The sequence below is a fragment of the Heterodontus francisci genome, chromosome 24, assembly GCF_036365525.1.
Source record: "Heterodontus francisci isolate sHetFra1 chromosome 24, sHetFra1.hap1, whole genome shotgun sequence".
Taxonomy (NCBI): Eukaryota; Metazoa; Chordata; class Chondrichthyes; order Heterodontiformes; family Heterodontidae; genus Heterodontus; species Heterodontus francisci.
In genome coordinates, this window is record NC_090394.1 from 58,308,740 (window position 1) to 58,332,208 (window position 23,469).

A 23,469-nucleotide genomic window follows, 5' to 3' on the forward strand; every position below is an offset into this window, starting at 1 on the left:
GATAGACTGAGGAAAAGATGTGGTTGTTAGGGAATGTTTATGATGAGTAACTCTGAAAAAGAATCAACAACTTATGTAAGTGATATTGGTGTAATTACAGTTTGTTGTAACCTTGTTAATTATTGGCTTTGTGCCTTCTAGGCTTGTTAACATACGTATGCTTAATTCTTAAAATTCATATCACTATGTGAAGGAAGCAAAATATCAGTGCCTGGTGTGCTTGGCTGATTGTAGTATATTTAATTAGAGATGAATTGACATGGCTATTCTGGTTGGATGTGCTGAAAAGGTTTATTATGTCATTTAGACCCCAAGTAATTTTTGGCTACATATGCCCATTGTCTACGAAGAATACCAGTACTGTTGGCCATCAGTGCTGTGTAATTGGATGCTTTTTTCAATGTTCAATTTACAGGGTTTGTGACAGCAATCAATGTGGGTCAGCTGCAATATATAAATAAAGACAACTCTGCTGACATACTGGTGGAAAAACTTTCCTACAGTCATGTTACTAATTATAAAGTGAAACTTCTGACCAGAAATAACCTAAAAGCAGAGAGGGGCTGCTCCTTGTCATTTGCCATTCATCCAGGACAGTACATAATGCTGAAAAGTTAATCACACACAGTTGGTTTCTGGAACACTGTCCTTGATGATAATGTCCTGCTCAATATGGAAATGGTAAAGTTGGTAGTTTCAATAAGAACCCATTAAACAGATGAACAGCCATTTAATGGTATATATGGCTGACCCCCGCCCCCCCGCCCCCAATTCAGATTTCATGTAATTTTAACTGAAATGTTGGAGGGAGTTTTGACTGAAAAAAGAGTGGGTTTGGATCGGGTGGGGGAGGGGGCATTAAAGTCAGAAAAATCTGCTTCCCGACCCAAACCCACCTCCAACCCTCTATTTCCGGCTTTAACTGATCCAATGAGGTGGGTTGCAGCTTTAAATATGATAACAAGGCTGTGAGCCTCATTTTCGTGCAGCTTTTGACCTTTAAGTGTTTCTGGCTGAGTTTCCCAGCCATGGGGAACCCGGCAGCTTCCTCGAGGTGAGGACTTGGTGGATTCAGGAGCTAAGTGCCTTCACATTTACCCAGGTGCCTGCCTGAGGAGGCTCTGATCAAGACCCCATCCCACCGCTCCCAACCGATTCAATCCCTTCCCTGATTGAGCACCCCCACCCCCGATCGAACCTCAGACCTGGCAGGGAAGCCTGCAGTCAGTGGTAGGCACAAGACTGCCAGGAGACTGCTGCTACTGAGAGTGTTTGGGTTAACAAAATGCTTTCCAATCCCATCAGCCTCATCTCCCTTTTGTGCCCCAGTCACAGTAACTGCATTCCTGCTGCAGCTACAGCAAAGACTGCTGGCCTCCCTCACATTTTGGCTCCTGATTAGCCCTCCTGCCATCTGCATCCTCCTGCCATCCCTAATTGGACAGCAAATGCGGAGGCAGCCTGCTAATTGATCACCTTCCATTAGATATTGCTGACAGGCGCACTGCTGAAATGAGTGGGGTTGGGACCCAGAAATGGTACTGATGCCCAAAAATATTTAAAGTGCAGAAGATTCCAGCCAGTGTGTTTAAAATAAACTGTGAAACTCTTTGAAAATGGGAAACCATTGTTGAGTAAATACATGCATGTTATATGTGCAAAATGTATTGACTTGATTTTGAACTTAATATAACTTCACTGCTCATCGAAAATGGTTACAAAGAGCTATTTCAATCCATTCTATATGGCAGCTGGCAAAACGTGCTCAAATGTAGTTATGTGTGTAGTTATATTGTTAGTTAAATTTGGAATGGTTACATGTGATTCAAACATCACACTAAGTTCTTGACCCCATGTAAAATAGCTATGATAAATTCTGGTTAAGCTAAGTAAACACATAGGATTTTTCTAACAGAATGATAGTTAGTTTGGGTGCATTTTACTAAAATTGTGCAGAATTTATTATTTAAGTAGTAGATTGATTGATTGTGTTTATCCCAAATCTTAAAGTTCTGAAGTTCATTCAGTCTTGAGACAGACTACTCAGTATTTCCTGTTGCTACCAAAGTTGACTGCTAATTTTTTGTCCCAATTGTCCCCTATTCCACCCCCCCATCCACTCTTGAAGGCGATGACTCATGCTGGGGTATGGTTCCTCAGATGCCTGCACCTCTCAGCAATCTCATCAAAGTGGCCATATTCAAGTGTCAATCAGTGTAACTAAGCAGTAAATATTAAAATTTTGTTCATCCATAGAAGAGCATCACAGCATCTTGTTCTCAAGGGAGATCCACACGTGCACACATCCAGTAGGGGTCACTGGATAGCAATCAGGAATGGGAACTCTGACAAATGTTTCACCTCTCGTACGGTCCCGATGTTACATTCCAGAAAGCATTGGTGAATAAATATAGGAACGCAAGTGTATGCCCAATTAATGTTCATCACCTGCATATGATTAAATACAATTAATATACAATTAACACCTGAAACTGGCTGTGAAAGCCTGTTGCTGTCCTGCCTGAAATGATAAACCCACCATAGATCTGGTCAGATGGTGTCTGCTCCTGAGGCTGTCAAGGCACTCTGATAGTATTTTCTTTTTGGAAAACATAACATGCACCATTTAGTAGCCGGTTGGATGTGATTTGGGAAGAGATTTTTGCTAGGCTGATGCAATGACAAGAGGAGAAAGATAACAGAAGCGGAGTTAAATCGTTAGCTTTTGAAACACTACTGTCAATTTTGAGATAGTGGGCTGGATTTTTACCAGCCCCTCGACATTGTGGTGGGGAGGGCCGTAAAATGCTAGCGGAAGTGGTCCGCCGCAACCCATAGCACCTAGAAGGTCCCGCTGGATATTAGCGGCAGCAAGGCCTTGGAGTGGCCGCCCTGCCGCTCGGCAGCGGGCCTTCATTAAAATATGTAAATGAGGGTAATAAGCATGCAAATGAACTTACCTGCTGCCGCTGGCCGTCCCACGCCGATATTATGGCCCCTTGTTGCAACTCGCACACCTTCGGGAACTCCATAAGGAGTTCTGAGGCAAGACACTGGTGGGGAGGGGGAGGAGTCAAATTATCAAGGTGGGGGGGGGGTAGCAGGGAAAGCTATTCCTGTTGGTTGTGGGGATGGTGGGAAGGGGTTGAGGGTCAAAGGTGCTGAAGTTCAGGGGGGGCAAGTTCGGAATTTCAAAAAGTGTTTTTTGGGGAGCGATAGGTCAATTTATGTATTGACTACTCGGTGGGAGAGGGGATTCAAAGTTAAACTAAATTTTTGTTGAAGTATTTATCAAACTGGCACCTTTAAATATTTAAATCTCTCATGAAGGGCTTGAAGCCCTTTAAAAATAAGACGCTGTTGCTGGGGATGCGGTGGCCGCCCCCTCTACGTCATCGGGGGCGGTCACTCCGCCCCCTCCCTTTAAATGAGCCCCTGCATGTAATATCACAAGGGCTCTGCGGCAGCCGCACGGTGCAGGCAGGCCGCCAACTTCAAAGCATGCCGCCACAATGTACGGCGCGCTAATAAAGTTCAGTTCAGTGTTTCTGCACTGGCATGTTTTTTTAAGAAAAAAAAAAGTCCTAATAAAATGAAAAGCATTTTCTGGTTTCTCAGATCCATTTCGAAAAGCATGTTACGTGAACACTGTACTGACATATACTTCTCCTTGCAGTTGGCCAAGTCCATTACCCCAAAACCTTAGACACATTCTCATTTGATGATGATAGCAGTGATGCCTTGTCTCCAGAGCAGCCAGGGAGCCAGGAGTCACAAAGCTCAACTCCTTCTCCAGGGGAATCCAAAGTGACTGAGTCATCATCCTCCTCATCCTCACCTGTACCAAACACCATTATTCAGGTGAGTGCTCTGAAAGTGAATTATCTCCCAGTTGGGAATTGGGAAAATAGGTTGGCAGTGTGAACGTAAAGACCACAATGTACCAATAGGGAATTACTGTCCTTATTTTACATTATTACTTTTTAAAACAACTACAGTTAAAATAGAGGTGGCTTTCTCTTCACAGAAGCTGCACTTATATTATGCTATGACCCATGCTGGTAGGCACCTGATGTCTTGGTCTTGTATGCGACTGAAAAGTGTGACATTTCTGAGGTTTGCTAAGACTGAAGGCAGCAAATTCCTGATAAAGCAGTTGCTGGTTTTAGTGACGCAAAAACAAAAGCAAAATGCTGCAGATGCTGGAATACTGAAATTAAATAAATACTGGAAATACTCACCAGGTCAGACATCATCTGTGGAGGTAGAAACAGAGTTAACGTTTCAGGTCAATGACATTTCATCAGAATTGGTAAAAATTAAAGATGTAACCGGTTTTAAGTAAATACGAAGGAGGATGGGGTGAAAGACCAAAAGAATGATCTGTGATAGGATGCAAGGCAGGAGGGATTAAATGACAAAGGGGGTGGTGGTACAAGGCACTAGGAGATGGTAATAGGACAAGGAAAAATAGAAAGATGGGTCTGGAGGAGGTATAAGTGGGAATAGCAAAATCAACACCAATAGCTGTCATCCGAAAAAATGGGGGCAGCGGTTATGATCTGAAATTATTGAACTCAGTGTTGACTTCTGTAAGACTGTAAAGTTCCTAATCAAAAGATGTAGTGCTGTTCCTTAAACTTACATTGAGCTTCATTGGAATGGTGTAGGAGGCCGAGGTCTGGTCCTGTAACTCCTGGTATATATTACCTTCAGCTGCATGAGCCCTGGCTGATGACGGGTGTCACCATCAGCAATATGAAAATAGCTTAAGTTTTAAAGTGGAAATGAGCCACTCTGTTTACAAACTGGAGAAGGTTAATTTTTCTGTTAATTAACATGAAAGGACTCTGTTGCAGATGCAAATAGAATTGTATGCTGTCAGGATGTAAGCTGATGCTCGCGATGCAGACAATGTGCGATCAATTGCTTACAAGCTGGATGACAGCCCAGCGCATCTCATTGCAGTTCCATCTGCCCCCATGCAATGCTGCAGGGACCACTGCAATCAGTCAATGGGTTCATGATGTTCACTGCTGAAGGAGAAAAGCAGTTTTGGGAGGCAGATCAAAGTCCTTGAAGCTGCTGCTGGTGATTGGTAGTTAATGCCTCAGCGAGGGTTCTAGTTCCCAGTTTGTGCCTGGGATGGGTGGCATAGAGTTTTAATACTTTTGATGTTCAATTTCTTTATTCCCTGTATGCAACAAGATTTAGAGCAGTTTGCCCATCATTGACCCTAAACTCCCACAGCTTCTTTTCTTGCATAGTTTATATTACTGTCATTTCTGATGCAGCAGATGGCTGCCATTAGCTTTCAGAACATTCCTAAAATTATTTTGATCATCCTTTTACCAGTTCAAACCACTTGTATATTTTTTTTCACACGGTTCTAGTTTTTTTTAAGCAAACCCTTTTAAACCTTCCCCCCCGCCTCCATTCTGCCTGATTCCAAAAATGTATTTCAAATCTTTCCTATAAAGAGGCCCATCTTGTAATGTTGTCACATAACATTAGCTCATGGTGTCTGCAGGTGCAAAACCTTTTCAAATGTTGCCAGCGCACAACTGTTTTTAATATACTCTTCACTTAAAACATTGATGTTTAAACCGGGCAGTCGCTTGTATCAGCTAAAAAACAATAACCATTATTCACTTACCTATTGTCAATTTCAGAGTTGCCAGTTATAGTGTCTTAAGTGCTGTTTACTTCGTTCATGAACAGCTGTGTTTACTCACTAGTTCACACCTTGGTAATCAATTATTCTAATCCCCTAAATTTGCTCTTTACACTAAAATTGGTGGGATCTTTCTAACTGTTCTTAAATCTCTCCTAATCTGATCTTTTGACAACAGAAACACAAGAGGGAGGAGAAATTGAAATCAATCCCAATAGAAGTTTAAAACAGTGGGAGGGGTCAGTACTGCTTCTGCTCCTGATCCACTTGCGTGAGAGCCGGCGATTGCTTTGGGGTTATGAAGTTGCCCCGACCCAATATCACGGCAGTGTCTATGGGACAGGAAGAATCCTGAAATGCGAGGGGACCCACTAACAGGGACATACTGGATGTGGATAAAGGGAAATGCAGAAATGATAGGAGGGAGCTGAAACACAGCAGTAAGCTCAATGGAGACCACAAGGCAAACTGCTTAATAAACTGAAGTTGGCAACCTCTTTGCCGACAAAAAACAGCCCTTTCACTGATGCAATGCGTGGCTCTGAAAAGAACCTTTGGTCATTAGGTACATTCTTGGCTGCCTTACTTGCTGGTGCTGCTCCCAGCACTGGAGATGATCGTGGTCTTGTCGCTTCTTGCCAGCTACATGACCTCAGCAGTCAAGTAGATACCTGAGAACAGTAGCCAGAGAGAGGGGAGATTAGGCCCTGACACTTCCAACATAATGATATTTATAATGGCCATCACGTGTAGCAGGCAAATTGTATTCCTTTGCATGAACATGCTCACTCGATATAATAGATGACCATTTTGTGTAATTGTCCTTGTTGCTTGTGAGTGATTGACAACATGGGTCTGGATTTTGTGGTCAGCGGCAAACGGACGGCACTCACTACTAACCTCAAAGAAAGATCTAGTGAGCCCTATGGCATTAATTTCCCCTATTATGATGTTAGTATCATTCTGGCACCAGCTATAGGAGATCCTCTGGCATCCGGGAAAATGAAATCATCAAGCAGGCTAAGCAGCCAATCAGATTGAAGAACTCTTATAGATAGCAAATCATGAAGTAAAAAGCACTGATTATCATTCGCTTTTTAATCATTTTGCAGAGTATGAAATAAAAGATTGGGACATGTATGTAAGATTAAGGTAAAAGATGGAATATAATCTTAAAAAAAATAATTTTTATTAATTTAAAAATCTATGGAATTTTTATCATCAAATGGAGAGAATGACACTCTGGACTTCTAAAGTTTTTCAGGGCTAGCAAGGTTGTTCAACAGTAATTGTGACTTAGTACGCTGTTTAAAAACTCAGTTACACCTCATTCAACAAGGCATAACATTTTCAGTGTTTTTTACATTGAGAATAGGGCCTAAGAAGTTGAAGTCCATGTCAAGTCACTGATTTCTGTACTGATTATATCTGCAAAGACTGAAACAGCACACCCTGTGGAGGATCACTGATAGGGACATCTGGATTTCCACATTTAACTGCGCATGTACAAACACCAGAGGTTGCTGTCAATTTTGCGGAGTAATGACAGTGAGCGCTGACAGTTTCACTGCCAATACAACTGCAAAATCCGAATCATTGTCCACAAAGGCCCTTAAACTGTATGATATAAAAGTCTTTTGTAGCTTTCTCTTGTGTAAGACCAGTGCATTCCATGGGCTTTTAAAGCTCACCCCCTTCCCAGGCCACAGCTCATTCAGGAGAATTGCAAAAACAGAAAACCAACTATAGCTTTAACCTTATTATTCTGATTTTTGAGCAAATGTGCGTGTAGAAACCCTCTTGTGCACTTGTTATTATCAGTTAGGGGTGGATTAATGCACAGTGTGACCTGCGCCCAAGGACCCCAGCCAAATATAGGAACCCTGGTAAAAGTCACCATAATGTAGACAGCTGCTGGATCACTTTGATTTATTGTGATATGATTTGCTTTATTATTAATGCAGTATGTGAACATTCTATAGGCCTCCTACTTCATGCATTTTATTACGCCTTTGTGCTTTAATGTATTGGGCTGGGTATTTGTGCAGGGTTGTAGAGAGGCCACTAACATTTTTATTGCACACCATGCCAAAAAATTCTTGATCTAGCTCTCCTTCCAGTGCACTGAAATCTAACCTTTATTGTAGACGAGCCAAATTCAGAACACCAGCAGAATTAACACAGTGCAGAATTGCTCCCAGTGGAGGAATTTTTGTAACTTATGAGTAGTTTTTCCATCGCAGAATATATTTCTTTAAATTGTCTTAAGTGATGTGTAGTAAGATATAATGATCATTGAAAAGGTGCTTTAAACTGTGAAAAGTTGCCAGATTTGCTGGGAAATAACAAACCCATTAGATTCTGCATGTAATTGACAGCTGCTGTAAATTCTGTGACCAGTTATGTAAAACCATAGGTTTCTGAATTGTAGCTTTGATTAAAAGAGATCTTAAGGTCTTAGAAGTGGTTGCTTTGCCTGATGAACTATCATCTGTTTTGTATTAGTATTTGAATTCAGTCTCTCCACATGCCAAGTCCGTGGTGGTGCGGGCGCCTGATGCCATAATGATTTTAGTCTTTTGTTAGGAATGGTAGGTGCAGTTGGCAGCTGCAGCACAAGAGATCTGCACTTTTTGTCCATTAATATGAGCTAGTTTTATTCCCTCAGCAGTCAATCTGCTACTTCCAACGTAATGGATTCTTAGTTGGAGGGCTATTATACCTACAATGCCAAAATGTAAAATCTAAGTTTCGACCGAGGTTTACAATGGTGAAGGCATCTTGATAAATTGCGCAGACCTGCATGATCATATGTTAACAAGGGTGGAAAACATGTTTCTAATGTCATTAACCATCATGGGGGATATTCAAGTGTGATATCCTGTGACTGTGCCTAACTAAATTGCAGATTCTATGTATGGGCAATGATTGTAATTACAACAGAACACCAGCATGCAGTGCCACAAAGTGGTGAGATGCAGGTTTGATCCACTGTGTTCCTAATCTTGGATAGTCCCACAAGCACAGGAGAATAAGAAGCTGGATTTTCCCTTAACAACTCTCATGTAGCTCCCAATGATTCACTTTGAGCAGTGCTGCCAAAGGCTTAGGAGCCAATTGCTTGCCTGACCTGCCATTTCCAGTCAGTGTGTAGCCTGAAGAGGCCAAAGCACACGGGGAGAGGGTAGAGGCTTCCAGACAAGTTAAAAATTTAAATATTATTAGTTGTTACTAATAAAACATTATTTTGTGGCTTTGCAAACTCTCATGTTATAAATGAGGGGTTTGGGTACTGTAGCTTAGTGCACAGTTACTTATCAGTTCTGAATGCTCGATGACTTGTTTCAGGAATTCTTTATACTATTGAATATTTTGCTGGATTTAATTGATGAACTAAATTGACTTTACAAATCATTTGATCAACTTACCAGCCTCACTTTCAGCCATCCAATTTAAGTTAGGATGGAAAAGAATGCGACTGGGTTTGTTCCAAAACCAATTTTTTTACAAGTATGTTTTCAGTCTGGGGAAGACGGATCCTGGGACATCATGGAATGTCCAGCAGTATTTAAAATAATTTTAAATTTAAAACAATACAATATTGTACACGTATGTTTGTAAAACATTTTCATTAGGGAGAAAGGTTCATTTGACGTGAAGGCTTTAGAAATGCATAAAATTGTATCTCATCAATCTCTTTTTAAAAAAATTTAAATGTTTGCTCCATGGGAGATGAAATGGAATGTGGTGATTTAAAAATGTTATTTTTGAAGAACAAAAGAACGAGTAAACAGGGAGTGACTTGAACTGGTGTCAATTCAAATTACAGAAAATGCATACTTTAAGGTGTAAATTTTAATTCATCAAAAGCATCATCGTTGCACATGCTGCTGAATCTATGTATATTGAGGGTGACTTTATTTTATCATATAGAAAAAGGCTCCTTTTCCATAATGACTTTATGGCAGTTTGAAAGATAACTCTAACTTCCCATTTCTTTAGTACTACCTGGAGTAATTTTTAATTGGTACACAGTGCCCTTGGATAATACAGATTTTCTTCTTCCTTTCACATATTGCTGAATCTGACCTGGTTTTCCCACTTTATTTTTCTAGTACCACCCACAGCCAATGCCTGACTTCCTCAAACCTGCCCCTCTACCTGATCAGCAGGGTATACGTTCAGTAAGTACCACACTGTCCACAAGTACAGCTGTCTCAACTAAACCTGCTCCAACCCTAATTAAGGTAAGTCTCTTTGGCAGGCTCAAACCCTTATATTGTCTCTGCTAGAATAGTACCAGCTTCATTTGTGTTGGGATACAAGTTGGGAATGTTGAGTGCTTGCTGCACTGTGCAGGAATTACAGAACCCCCCCCCCCCCCATTTTTTTTCATTCTTTAATGGGATGTGGGCGTCACTGGTTGCCCATCCCTAATTGCCCTTTAGAAAGTGGTGGTGAGCTGCCTTCTTGAATTGCTGCAGTCCATCTGGTGCGGGTATGCCCACAGTGCTGTTGGAGAGGGAGTTCCAGGATTTTGATCCAGCGGCAATGAAGGAATGGCGATATGTTTCCGAGTCAGGGTGATGTGTGACTTGGAGGGGAACTTGCAGGTGGTGGTGCTCGCATGCGTCTGTTGTCCTTGTCCTTCTAGGTGGAGGAGGTCACGGGTTTGGAAGGTGCTGTCGAAGGAGGCATGGTGAGTTGCTGCAGTGCATCTTGTATATAGTACACGCTGCTGCCGCTGTGTGCTGGTGGTGCAGGGAGTGAGTGTTTAAGGTGGTGGATGGGTTGCTAATCAACCGGACTTTGTCCTGGATGATGTTGAGCTTCCTGAGTGTTGTTGGAGCCGCACTCATCCAGGCAAGTGGAGAGTATTCCATCACATTCCTGACTTGTGCCATGTAGGTGGTGCACAGGCTTTGGAGAGTCGGGAGGTGGGTTATTCGCTGCAGAATTCCCAGCCTCTGACCTGCTCTTGTACCCACAGTATTTATGTGGCTGCTGCAGTTCAGTTTCTGGTCAATGGTAACCCCCAGGATGTTGGTACTGGGGGTTTCAGTGATGGTAACGCAGTTGAGGGGAGATGATTAGATTCTCTTATTGGAGATCATCATTGCCTGGCACTTGTGTGGCACGCATGTTACTTGCCGCTTATCAGCCCAAGCCTGATTATTGACCAGGTCTTGCTGCATATGGACACAGACTCTACAGCATCTGAGGAGTTGAGAATGGTACTGAATATCATACAATCATCAGTGAATATCCCCATTTCTGACCTTATGTTGGAGGAAAGGTCATTGATGAAGCAGCTGAAGATGGTTGTGCCTAGGACACTACCCTGAGAACTCCTGCAGCAATGTCCTGGGGCTGAGATGAATGGCCTTCAACAACCAGAACCATCTTCCTTTGTGCTAGGTATGACTCTAACTAGTGGAGAGTTTTCCCCTAGATTCACATTGACTTTAGCTTGGCTAGGGCCCATTGATGCCTCACTTGGTCAAATGCTGCCTTGATATCCAGGGCAATCACTGTCACTTCACCTCTTGAGTTCAGCTCTTTTGTCCATGTTTGGACAAATGAGGTCAGCAGCCGAGTGTTCCTGGTGGAGCCCAAACTGGGCATCAGTGAGCAGGATGTTGCTGTTTAAGTGGCGATTGATAGCACTGTCGATGACACCTTCCATCATTTTGCTGATAATCAAGAGTAGACTGATGGGGTGGTAATTGGCCAGATTAGATTTGTCCTGCTTTTTGTGGATAGGACATACCTGGACAATTTTCCACATTGTGAGGGAGATGCCAGTGTTGTAGCTGTACTGGAACAGATTGGCTAGGGGCATGGCTAGTTCTGCAGCACCTAACTTCAGTACTACAGCCGGAATGTTGTCAGAGCCCATAGCCTTTGCAGTATCCAGTGTTTTCAGCCATTTCTTGATATCACGTGGAGTGAATCGGATTGGCTGAAGACTGGCATCTATGATGCTGGGGACCTCAGGAGGAGGTCAAGATGGATCATCCACTCTGCACTTTTGGCTGAAGATGGTTGTGAATGCTTCAGCCTTTTCTTTTGCACTGTTGTGCTGGGCTCCCCCATCATTGAGAATGGAGATATTTGTGGAGCCTTTGCCGCCTGCTAGTTGTGTAATTATCCACCACCTTTCACTACTGGATGTGGCAGGACTGCAAAGCTTAGATCTGAGCCAGTGGTTGTGGGATAGGTTAGCTCTGTCTATTGCACGTTGCTTCCACTGTTTGGCATGCATGTAGTCCTGTGTTGTAGCTTCACCAGGTTGACACCTCATTTTTAGGCATGCCTGGTGCTGCTCCTAGCAAGCTCTCCTGGACTCCTCATTTGCATCATCAAATGCATCTGTACATCATCTCCTTATGTGGCTCAGTGACAAGTTTTGTTAACACACTTGTGAAGCACTTTGGGATGCTGTACTACAATACGGGTGCTATATAAATGCAAGTTGTTCCATGGAGTGTGACTTATGCTGCCTAATGTTCTGGAGCTTTTATTTTCCCTTTTTGTGTGGTGAGTTATTTTCAATCACAAGAAAATGGAGCAATGGTGCAGTAGGCAGCATATATTTAACAAAAACATTTTAAAAGTGAGGTTTATGCCAGCTTCAGTTATACTGACGCAAAGAAAAATTTGATATAACACCATTTCTTGGAATCAGCCTCTCTCAGGTTGATAGACTGGAGGTTAGGTCAGCTCTGTTAGCATTATACTGCACTTTGAGGATTAGTAATGGTATGACACAAATCCCACATGCATAGTGCAACAAAGATACAAGAGAAAACTCATCTAACCAAAGGAGTGATCTCATTCTTATAGTGTGAATGCAAGGGCACAGGATTAAACCAATATGACAGAACTGTGCAGACTTCACTTCCTGCTCAATAGTTGTAGAGTTCTTGTACTTTTTCAACTATTCACAGCCGTGATGGAATCCATGGTTGCAAAGTTTGATTTTTGTTTTGGACCTTAACTGAGAGGGAACTAGAACTGAAACAGAAATGGAAGCTGTAAAAAGAACTTCAGGTTTCTGGGGAAACTGACACTGGTTAGAACCAGGTAAAAGGAGACAGAGTCCTCCCCAGATCAGGCAGGAGTGGAGCGCTGGCAAGCAGAAGAAAGTGAAGACTGAATGCAGGAGATGTTTCTGTTACTTAAATTAGCTGGCCATACAGTGCACAGGTTGTCACTGAATAACTCAGATAAAGGGAAGACTGGTATATCCACACCATCAGGACTGTTGTGAGCAGAGCTGAGGAGGTTCTAGTGAAGTGCAGCTTATGATGAAGACCGTACCCATGGAGTTCGGATTGAGAGGAAACTGCTTTTGGAAGAAGATTAGCGGCTAAATCCTTGAAGAAAGAAGCTGAAAATCTACCTGAGGAAGTGAGAGTTTGAAGAACTATGTGACTGTAATTTGGTGCCATATATGCTGGGCAGACTGCCCAGTGAAACAGTGAGACCCATTTCTGTTGTATCTAATAGTTAAGGTCTAATTTGTAATATATATTTTGATTGTGATCTGTCTATTGTTTCATGTTTAATTTGTGTTGGTTTTGGTTTCAGTGTTAGTGAAATCTTGTTCGTTTGGTTTGGTTTCCTAAATTGGGGGCAATTGGTGGATTGGATTTTTTTTTTTTGTTGGTGGTCTCCATGGAGATCATAACACAGCTGATAAATATGGTTGCACTATTTCAAAAGTTAAACCTTTAACCATTTTCAAATATCGAACTGTATATTATAATACATTGAACTATACAGTAAATGGAAAAGTCCTGGGGAAAATTGATGTACAGAGAGATTTGGGTGTTCAGGTCCATTGTTCCCTGAAGGTGGCAACGCAGGTCAATAGAGTGGTCAAGAAGGCATACGGCATGCTTTCCTTCATCGGACGGGGTATTGAGTACAAGAGTTGGCAGGTCATGTTACAGTTGTATAGGACTTTGGTTCGGCCACATTTGGAATACTGCGTGCAGTTCTGGTCGCCACATTATCAAAAGGATGTGGATGCTTTGGAGAGGGTGCAGAGGAGATTCACCAGGATGTTGCCTGGTATGGAGGGCGCTAGCTATGAAGAGAGGTTGAGTAGATTAGGATTATTTTCATTAGAAAGACGGAGGTTGAGGGGGGACCTGATTGAGGTGTACAAAATCATGAGAGGTATAGACAGGTTGGATAGCAAGAAGCTTTTTCCCAGAGTGGGGGATTCAATTACAAGGGGACACGAGTTCAAAGTGAAAGGGGAAAAGTTTAGGGGGGATATGCGTGGAAATTTCTTTACGCAGAGGGTGGTGGGTGCATGGAACGCTTTGCCAGCGGAGGTGGTAGACGCAGGCACGATAGCGTCTTTTAAGATGTATCTAGACAGATACATGAATGGGCAGGAAGTAAAGAGATACAGACCCTTAGAAAATAGGCGACAGGTTTAGATAGAGGATTTGGATCGGCGTAGGCTTGGAGGGCCGAAGGGCCTGTTCCTGTGCTGTAATTTTCTTTGTTCTTTGTTCTTTAATAATTGAAGAGCTAAAAAAAAAAACTCAATGCATTTTTCTAAATGCAGGAATCCTACTTTTGAGTGTGTGACAAATGAATGCTCAGCTTGAAAAGGAAACCAATATTTTTAATGAACAGCTTTCCTACTACCACATTGTGGGAGTGAAATTTCTCTTGTCGAGAATTTTAATGAAAAAGATAATAACAGTAAAAAAGGGAATCCCATTTTGTGTGTACATCAAGTTTTTCACTGAAATTATCGATGGGAGGAATTTCACCCTGTATGTTCTAATGCTAAGAACTAAGTAAACTACAAGTGGAGAACACCTATTGTGATAAATTTATATTATAGTTAAAATCAAGATTTGTTTGTGAATTCTCAGACACTAATCTGGAATTTAACTCTTTTACACTAATTTTACACCAGCAAAGCCAACCCAAAAGTGCAAATGATAAGAACCGGAGCAAGAAAAACAAGGATCCAAAACCCAGAGTGAAGCAGCTGAAGTACCACCAGTACGTCCCACCAGACAAGAAGCATGAGAAAATTGAACTTCCTATGGATACAAACTACTCCCGGCTCCTACAACAGCAGCAGCTTTTCCTCCAGCTGCAGATCCTGAGTCAACAACAACAACACTACAACTATCCAGCCATTCTGCCTGCACCTCCAAAGTATGTAGCACAATCCAGGTGGTTCCCTTTCAAATCTCTGAAAGTGTTGTACAATTTTGGTCTTGCGTTGTTTCTCTAATATCTAACTGGTGCACATTCAAAGGCTTTTGCAGTACACCTTGGAGTTTACACTTGGCTCCCAATGTTTCCCATTGTGCCAAAACAAAAACAAAAATCCTGCCTTTCACCCTAAAGTTGAATCTGCAGAAATCAAATTTTGTTTTAGGATTTTTTTTCTTTGCAACTGAAAATTTTTATGATATACTCTGGCACATAAATGCACACAGCTTCTTAGAGGCTGTGTAGGTATGACTTTTCCAGTAGTGCAAGCACTTTTTGATACTTGGCAGCCTAATATGAAAGTTTTTTTCCTCCCTTTTTTGCTATTTTCACTTTTCTCTCGTGAAGGTACTGATTCTTGTTGGGCTATAGTTACAGTGATTGCAACAGACTGTTGCTGGGAATAGTTACATGGACTGTAACAGACTCTCCAGTACATTGCCCAAGTGACTACTTTTTATATATACACAAGTTTAGTGAGATAGGGCCAGCAGGCTATCTAATTGTGGAAGGTATAACCGCCAAATGCAACCCTCTTCTTATCTGTTTTCGACATGTGAAATCTTTCCAGCAGATGGATGGCATTCTGAAATCGGATTGATAGCTGACCACCTTCCTGAGGCCAATTGTAGGCATAACGATGCATGATTTTTTAACTTTCACATGTAAACATAGAAATGAATGTACATTCACCTTTTTAAAAAAGATGCTTGTTATCTATTTAATTGTCAAGTGCATTGATTTAATACAGAAGGCACAGCATAACAAAGAAACTGCTTCAGGATTATTGTATGACAAATGTTGATTGCGTGACGCAGAAGTGGTCTCTGAGTTAACAAGAGTATTATTTAACAGCAGTTATTGTACCTCTATTTCCAGGTCATCTAATGATAACCAGACAACTAGTAGCATATCCACATCCACTACTCTGGCTAACTACACACCAACATTATCACCATCATCTTCATATGTCACACGGCACAACAGCACACCTTGCAGGAAGTTGGGAACCCTCCCCTCTAACCTGGATGACATGAAGGTGAGTGACTGAGACAGGTGAATTTGCAATAATATAGACAGACAGGCTGCAGTCCTGTGCCCGTATTGAATATGATTCAAACACACAGTCAGAGAATACTGGCAAGTTTATTAACGATTAAATGTTATACTCACGGCCAACACCCTGATCACAAATGATGCTTTGCCACAAACGATACTCACATCAAAGTCAGGTGGGTTCAACCCTCCAGGTTGTTCCCTCCTTCATCTTCCCACCTCAGTGCAATGGTTTCGCTTTAAACTTGCCTAAAAGACCATTACATCATCTCCTCCATGACCTGCACTCTTGGTTTCACATCAGGTATCATTAGCTCAACAAGCCAAAGGCTTCACAGCACAATCTCAGGACATAACAGAGACTTCTGTCCATTTACTGGTACAGCAAAGAATACACACATAAATGACTCAGCCCAAGCTGAAGTATTGTGGCCAATTCTGGGTCCCACACTTTCGGAAGGCTTTGGAGGGATTCAGAGAAGATTTGCTAGAATGGTACCAGGGATGAAAGCCTTCAGTTATGTTGGGAAACTGGGGAAGCTGAGGTTATTCTCCTTAGAGTAGAGGAGGTTAAGGGGAGATTCAACAGTGATGTTCCAAATCATGAACGGTTTTGATAGAGTAAATAAGGAGAAAGTGTTTCCAGTGGCAGGAAGGGTCAGTAACCAGAGGACACAGATTTAAGGTAATTGGCAAAAGAACCAGAGGTGACATGAAAAATGTTTATGCAGTAAGCTAGTATGATCTGGAATGCATTGCTTGAAAGGGCGGTGGAAGTAGATTCAATAATAACTTTCAAAAGAGAATTGGATAAATACTTGAAAGGTAATTTGAAGGGAAGGGGAGTGGACTACTTGGATAGCTCTACCAAAGAGCCGGTACAAATACGATGGGCCAAATGGCCTCCATCTGTGCTGTATGATTCTACAGTAGTTTTTTTTTAAATGCCAAGGATATGTATGCCTACTTTTAAAATGCTCTGATGAGAAGTACAATTCTGTGTATTTTGTTTTCGCTAGTGTCTATATAAAGTAAGCTTATAATTTTAAAGTACCTTAGGAACAGCCAATTCATTTATTTAAGCAAGAATTTGGATTTTTTTCCATAATAGAAGCTTATTCTGATCCCAGGACTGCCACAAGAACTGATTTAGTTTAGTGCATTGAATTTCATTAATTCTCTGTCAGGCCACTGGAGGAAGTATGACATAGACATGAGGAGTAGAAATAGATGGTGGGGTCTGTGTCTGTTTTTGACAACAATCCTTCGGAGTAAGGATCAGTAACGAGTGGGCCGGTCACCAAGCAATCAGGGTCCTGTGTATGTTGCAGGACTTCAATTTGCATGTTAAAAGGGGCTGACTGCCTGAATCAGTCAGACGCGTTGGGGGCCTAGACAGGCCCCTTTCAACATGGCACCGTTTGCATCTTCAGGATAAGTGGACCAATAGGGCCCATTTTGAATTTAGGCATTGACATCTAAAATGAAGAAGTCAGTGGTCTGCCTTGAGAGATTGGAGTTCTACGATGTAATTTATGTGTGTTCAGATAATTGCTGTATTTATGTGATAGTTATTTTACACTGTTTTGTAGAGGACCACACTAAGGCAAAGATTAACTGCTGCAATGTGAATGAAGCTACATTAAATTTGTCTCCGAGTGGTTTTGTCAGCTGTGCTTTTAATTTTGACATCTGTTTCCCATTTCATTTCATATAAAGTACTCTTTTTAGAGTATGCATGTTTGATTAGAAACAGTTGTTTTTATTCCTACATGATTAATATGTGGCTTTTGGGAAGCAGACTGTACTTAATGACTGCAATGGCATATATGCTGCAATGGTGCAGTACTGCCACCTCCTGTATGCTTCTAGTCAACAGGTTTCAGTTTAATTTACTTCTTGTTTTAAATGATAATGCTGCCATTGTATCTTCAGTTTTATGAATTTTAAAGGAAAATTCCACTCAAATTCTATATTTGGGCTATGTGTTAACATGAATACTTGAGTTGAAAGTAAATAAATATGATTTTGGTAATGCTGTACTGACATTGGCAGATGAGGAAGGCCATTCGCCCCGTCTTAAATCATCCATTTAAGATTGTAAAGTCCACCCATTGCAGCATCCAACTCTTGCATGATTTTTTCCTCCAATGCCACACGCCAGTAAACTCTTAATTAGAGAATCTCCTCTGATTCTGGACACTGGCAGGGTCAGGCGCAGAGGTTCCTGGCAGGCTTATCCTAACGCTTCCACTGGGACCAGCGGATGTTTGTGGCCTGACGGTTTTAAATTTGGTTTGCGCAAACAGAATAAGTTATATTTTTTCTTATTTCAAGCATAGTCCTGACAAACTGCTACTTTAATTTACAAGCAGTCGGCTGGTATATCAGTTAAAATTATTTATCTAAGACATTTATTTCAGTAATTTATATATTTGCATAGTCCCCATATACCATTTTCAGAACCCCAAGCATTAATGAATGTGTATCTAAGACTAGACTAGCATACTGCTCATTTCTGGATGCTTTCATCATTTTTCCACAGAAAGGGTGTGAAACTATTTAATATTGGAGCTTCTTTTGAAGTAGATAGGTATTCTCACAAGGTTGGAAAATAGCATCTATTAGGTAATTAGGGATGGGCAATAAATGCTAGCCTAGCCAGTGACGCATCCCATGAATGAATTTTAAAAAAATCTAGACAAAACTTCATCAATATGCCAATTGGAAGTTGTTTGCTCTAGGCCCTAAATAATATCAGTTTATAAACTCATCTAGAAAGTTGAGAAATTACACCTCACTAATGTATTGGAAAACCCGTTGATCGCTATCTGTGAAGAAAGAGGTACAAATGGAGAGAAAGATGCTTTTAGGGTAACAGGACATTGTATAAGCAGTCAGACAGGCAGGGTCAGCAAACAGGAGATTGCAGGGAGAGGAGGTTTTGCCATGGACTGTGGGACAGAAAATAGCAGTTATTGTGCTTAAGTTAAATGACCCACTGAAGTGAGGTAGCAAAGTGGGTTCATTAATTTTATGTTGTGTGAAGTATTCCCAATTGAACAAAGTAAATCAAATTATAACTGTTGCTCTGTATATTCATCTAATTGTGTACTAAAGCAGCATAACAATTCATTTAAAGCCATGCTTATCCTGGTAGTAGCTAAGTCCACTGTCAGAGAAATTGAAGAAATACATGTGTGAAAGACCTGATTATCCAGTTCCGTTCACAAGGAGGTGCTGTTGTTACATCTCTGGGTTATCCTATTGTACAAATAGGGAAAAGTGAGTCAGCTATTATATAAATATAAGACACTCAGACCACTCAGTGGAGTGATTGATGACACTGAACTCCAGAATCATTCAAGAGCCATCTGGATAGAAAAACTATGATAGGCCAAATGGCCTTCCTTATCTTGTGAACTTGTCAATGTGCTTGTATACTGCATATCCTTTTCTCTATGATTCATTAGCTCAGTTGTCTGTGTGACTGACTGGTTTAGCTGATTGAAGACATGTGTTTGAGTTGCAGATGGTTTTTATCTGTCAGGAATTTTTTCTGATCTCTGACTGTGATTTTAGTTATAAATGCCCACAATCATCTTCCTGTGCCAAGCTGTTGCTTATAGAATCATTTACGGCACAGAAGGCGGCCATTCGGCCCATCGAGTCCATGCCTGCTCCCCACGAAGCTAGGCAGCTCCCAGTTCGAACTCCATAACCCTTATATGGATGTAATATGAAGTCTGTAGTTGCACCAACCTAATGAGCAGCTGATGGTGTTCAGGCAGGTTTGTGAAATGATGGACTGAATTTTACAGATCCCCCCTGATGTCGGAGGTCGTGACTGGGGGGAGGGGGGGTCCAAAAAATACCTCCAGGAGAGGCCTGTCACGGACCTCGACGCTGAGAAGGCCCGGCCCGATATTGCCAGCGGTGGCGAGGTCTTATGGTGGCCAACCCCCACCCCCCGTCACTCGACAACAGAAGACCTATTTAAATAAAAATCACCTTCACGCTCCTGACATCTGTCCCAGTGCGATATTTGTGTCGGTGGATGGCACTCCTGCACCTTCAGATCCCCATTCGGGGAACCGAGGCCAAACTCTGGTGGGGAGGATGAACAGGTACGTTCTTCATTCTGATGGGGGTTAGCCGGGTCAAAGTCATCTCAATGGTGTAGGGAACGATGGGAAGGGTTCTAGTGTAGAATTTATGCACTTTGGCAGGGGGAGAAGGGCAGGTGGATAAGGTAAGTGTTCTGGGGGGAAGAGGGCAAGTAGTTAGTTCTGTGATTATTGGTAGGATGGGAGAGGGGCAGATAAATTTATTTAACTTTTTAAAATCAATTCTTCTTTAAATATTTTAATTTAACGATGAGGCTTGAAGCCCTTAAAAATGGCGTCAGCGCCTGCGCAAAGGCAGCTGATGCAGTTGCTGGGGACAGACCACCCGTCCCCTCCACATCATCGGGGGGGGGGGGGGGGGGGCAGTCCATGCCGGCTATTTAAATGAGTCGCCACGCTTAATATCACGGCAGCCCTGTGATGTGCGGTCTGCACGGGCGGATACTGTCTGCACGGGTGGACTGCTGTTGTTTTCGTCCGCCGCTGATCTCGGCGGCAGAAGTATATACGCAAGGAACAGAAATCACAATTATGCCCCATGAGCAAGTAAAATAAAAATTGGATATGTGCATACTTGCTCATGAATGTAAGTTTTTTTTTATTACGAATTAGAAAATATTTGAAATAAAGTATTTTTCGATTAATTGGCAGTGTAAATTAAAGTAGCAGTTTCATATTGTGTATGTGATACGTACTGATCAGTTTTCTAAATATGTCCACTAGATTTTACAGTTGGTTAACTCACTGGTCAAGTGACTGATATGAACATAACTGAAGTACATTTGTAACACAGTGTAAGAAAAAACAGAATCTTCTAATGTTTTGGACAAGGCAAAAAAGTACTCCTGGAGCACAGAAGGATTATTAGGCACAGCTTTCTACTTGGGCTGGCCAGATGAGCCCCAAAGTTCTTTTCTGGTCTTGTATGTACATATGTTTATAAATTGACTTGGCAGTCTCAGGACTGCCTTAAACATGGATTAAACCTGCCCCCGCCCCCCAAAAAAAAGCTGATACTGTATTATTTTTAACTTGAATTTTTTTTTTGTCCTGATAATTGCTTAACTTGTTGCTCCTCTGTTTTATATTGTGTAGGTGGCAGAACTGAAGTTGGAGCTGAAGTTGCGAGGACTCCCTGTGTCTGGTACTAAAATGGACCTTTTAGAGAGGTTGAAATCATACCAGGACTTAAGCAACACTGCTGGTGGTGCAGCAGTGGTGACAGTCTCCAATTCTCCTATTGCAAGGAATCAGACTGTGGCATTTCCTATTGCTACTATTAGTAGTGCCACAAACACCACCGAGGCAGCTTTTGCAACAGCACCAAACAATATACAATTCTTTGAAAATGCAGTTTCCCCGTCTCCCACCTCTCCAGCTCCCTCAGAGCAGTCTAATGTGAGCACTGATGACAGCAATCTCACAGATATGTTTACTGAGCTGGTGACAATGGTGTCTCCTTCACAGCTCACAATTCATGCTTCGTCTGTGAATACAACTGTTAATGAAGACAGCATAGGGGTGAGCATGGCAACAACTAATGCTGCTACTCAAGGTGCCAGTTTGTCGAGTGTGGATACTGATGCTGCTGCAAAGGACCGAAAGCTGCAGGAGAAGGAGATGCAGATTGTAGACCTCAAGAGAAAACTTGAGCAGGAACAAAAATTGGTGGAAGAACTGAAGATTCAATTGGAGATTGAAAAAAGATGCCAGCACCAACAATCTGCAACTGTGAATCAGAAGAACTTGAACACTCCTGTCAAAGAGGAAAACACTGTCTCCAACTGTCCTATTTCAAGACAGCCTGTAACAGCTCCCAACCAACCTATGGGTCCACCAACCATCACTAATGTTGGGACATGCAGCCAGAATGCAATGAAGCGAAATGGTTTGCTTGTGAAACAGGAAGGCCCACTGGCAACTGTTAAGCAACAGAATGCAGTCTCTCAGTTTTATGTAAGCCCACCAAGACAAACGCCAACTACAGTTATTGCCCAGGCTCAGCCTCATGCATTACTGACCACTCAGACGGGAACTCAGCTTTTGCTCCCATTGGCCATCCAAGCACAGAATACAAACCTCTGCAGTGACTCAAAGAATTTACATGCAGGAACTGTTAAATTACAGGTAGAGTTACTGGATTAAGCTTTATGTGTGTGTGCTTGCTGCTTATATTATGCTAAGTTAGTGGCCAACTCACCGGACAATGAGTGCTAAAAGGACAGCATCAAATTATGTAAAATGGATTCATTTGTTTTCAGCATTCATATTGCTGTATAGAAAAGTATATTATAAATTCAAGTCCTGGACTATCCGCACAATTATAGGAAAAGTATAATTCCAGACCCACTAGCTCCCAATATGTTTACGAAGGTCAAATCCCAAACTCCTAAGACCTAAGAAAAGGGTATGTCAGAATTCTTGTGTGTAACACACATTGACTGTATATTCTCAGATATGCGTCTTCATTAATATGTAAAGTACCAATTCTAAAGTATCTTGATGATTTAGGCACAGAGGCACAGTGGTTAGCACCGCAGCCTCACAGCTCCAGTGACCCGGGTTCGATTCTGGGTACTGCCTGTGCGGAGTTTGCAAGTTCTCCCTGTGACCGCGTGGGTTTTTGCTGGGTGCTCCAGTTTCCTCCCACATCCAAAGACTTGCAGGTGATAGGTAAATTGGCTGTTGTAAATTGCCCCTAGTGTAGGGAGGTGATAGGGAATATGGGATTACTGTAGGGTTAGTATAAATGGGTGGTTGTTGGTCGGCACGGACTCGGTGGGCCGAAGGGCCTGTTTCAGTGCTGTATCTCTAAATAAATAAATAAAAATAAATGTCACATTTTCCAATGTGGTAATTCGGAGATCATTACTTGAATTTAACCAGTTGGGACAACCTCATTGCTCCTATCATGGCTTTGTTAAGATAAGATTAAAAACATAATTCATATGATGTAATTTGCACTGATTTTTAAAAAATTTATTTTGCAGTCTCATTCACAAACCCAGGTGCAGATACCAATACCCGTCTCTACCTCTACTTCTGTCCAGGCTTCAGGCTCTCAGAAACAACCACCACAAGAATCTGTGCCCCAGCGTAGTCTGACCCAGAACCCACAGATTACAAAGGTTTGTAATGAAAAGAAAAGTGCAACTGCATGGCTCTGTGTACTAAAGTCAGGCCAGCCATCTGATTTTAGGCAGCACTGGAGTAAGTTGCTTGTAATGAGCCAGCAAAACCACAGGTGGAGCCAAGCTTAGTTTAAATTTTCTGTTGTAGATCTTTACTTTCCTAAATGAAGTACTGTTATTGAACTTTCAAGGACCAAGCGACACTGTTCCATGGTTTCAATATCCA

General features: G+C 41.9%; 1 protein-coding gene across 7 annotated transcripts in view; it reads left to right on the forward strand.

Moving 5' to 3' along the window:
* Positions 1-23,469, forward strand: part of mrtfba (myocardin related transcription factor Ba) — a 262,413-nt gene that overhangs the window by 220,076 nt on the left and 18,868 nt on the right. For 4 of the 7 annotated variants that reach the window (XM_068056259.1, XM_068056256.1, XM_068056258.1 and 1 more), the window contains 6 exons: positions 3,677-3,861; positions 9,790-9,921; positions 14,622-14,887; positions 15,809-15,968; positions 21,208-22,239; positions 23,103-23,240. In XM_068056259.1, the coding sequence (XP_067912360.1) occupies positions 3,677-3,861; positions 9,790-9,921; positions 14,622-14,887; positions 15,809-15,968; positions 21,208-22,239; positions 23,103-23,240 (1,913 nt within the window). Of the gene's footprint in view, positions 1-2,035; positions 2,401-3,676; positions 3,862-9,789; positions 9,922-14,621; positions 14,888-15,808; positions 15,969-21,207; positions 22,240-23,102; positions 23,241-23,469 lie in introns of those variants that run through there. The other 3 variants (XM_068056263.1, XM_068056260.1, XM_068056261.1) reach the window with 3 other exon arrangements.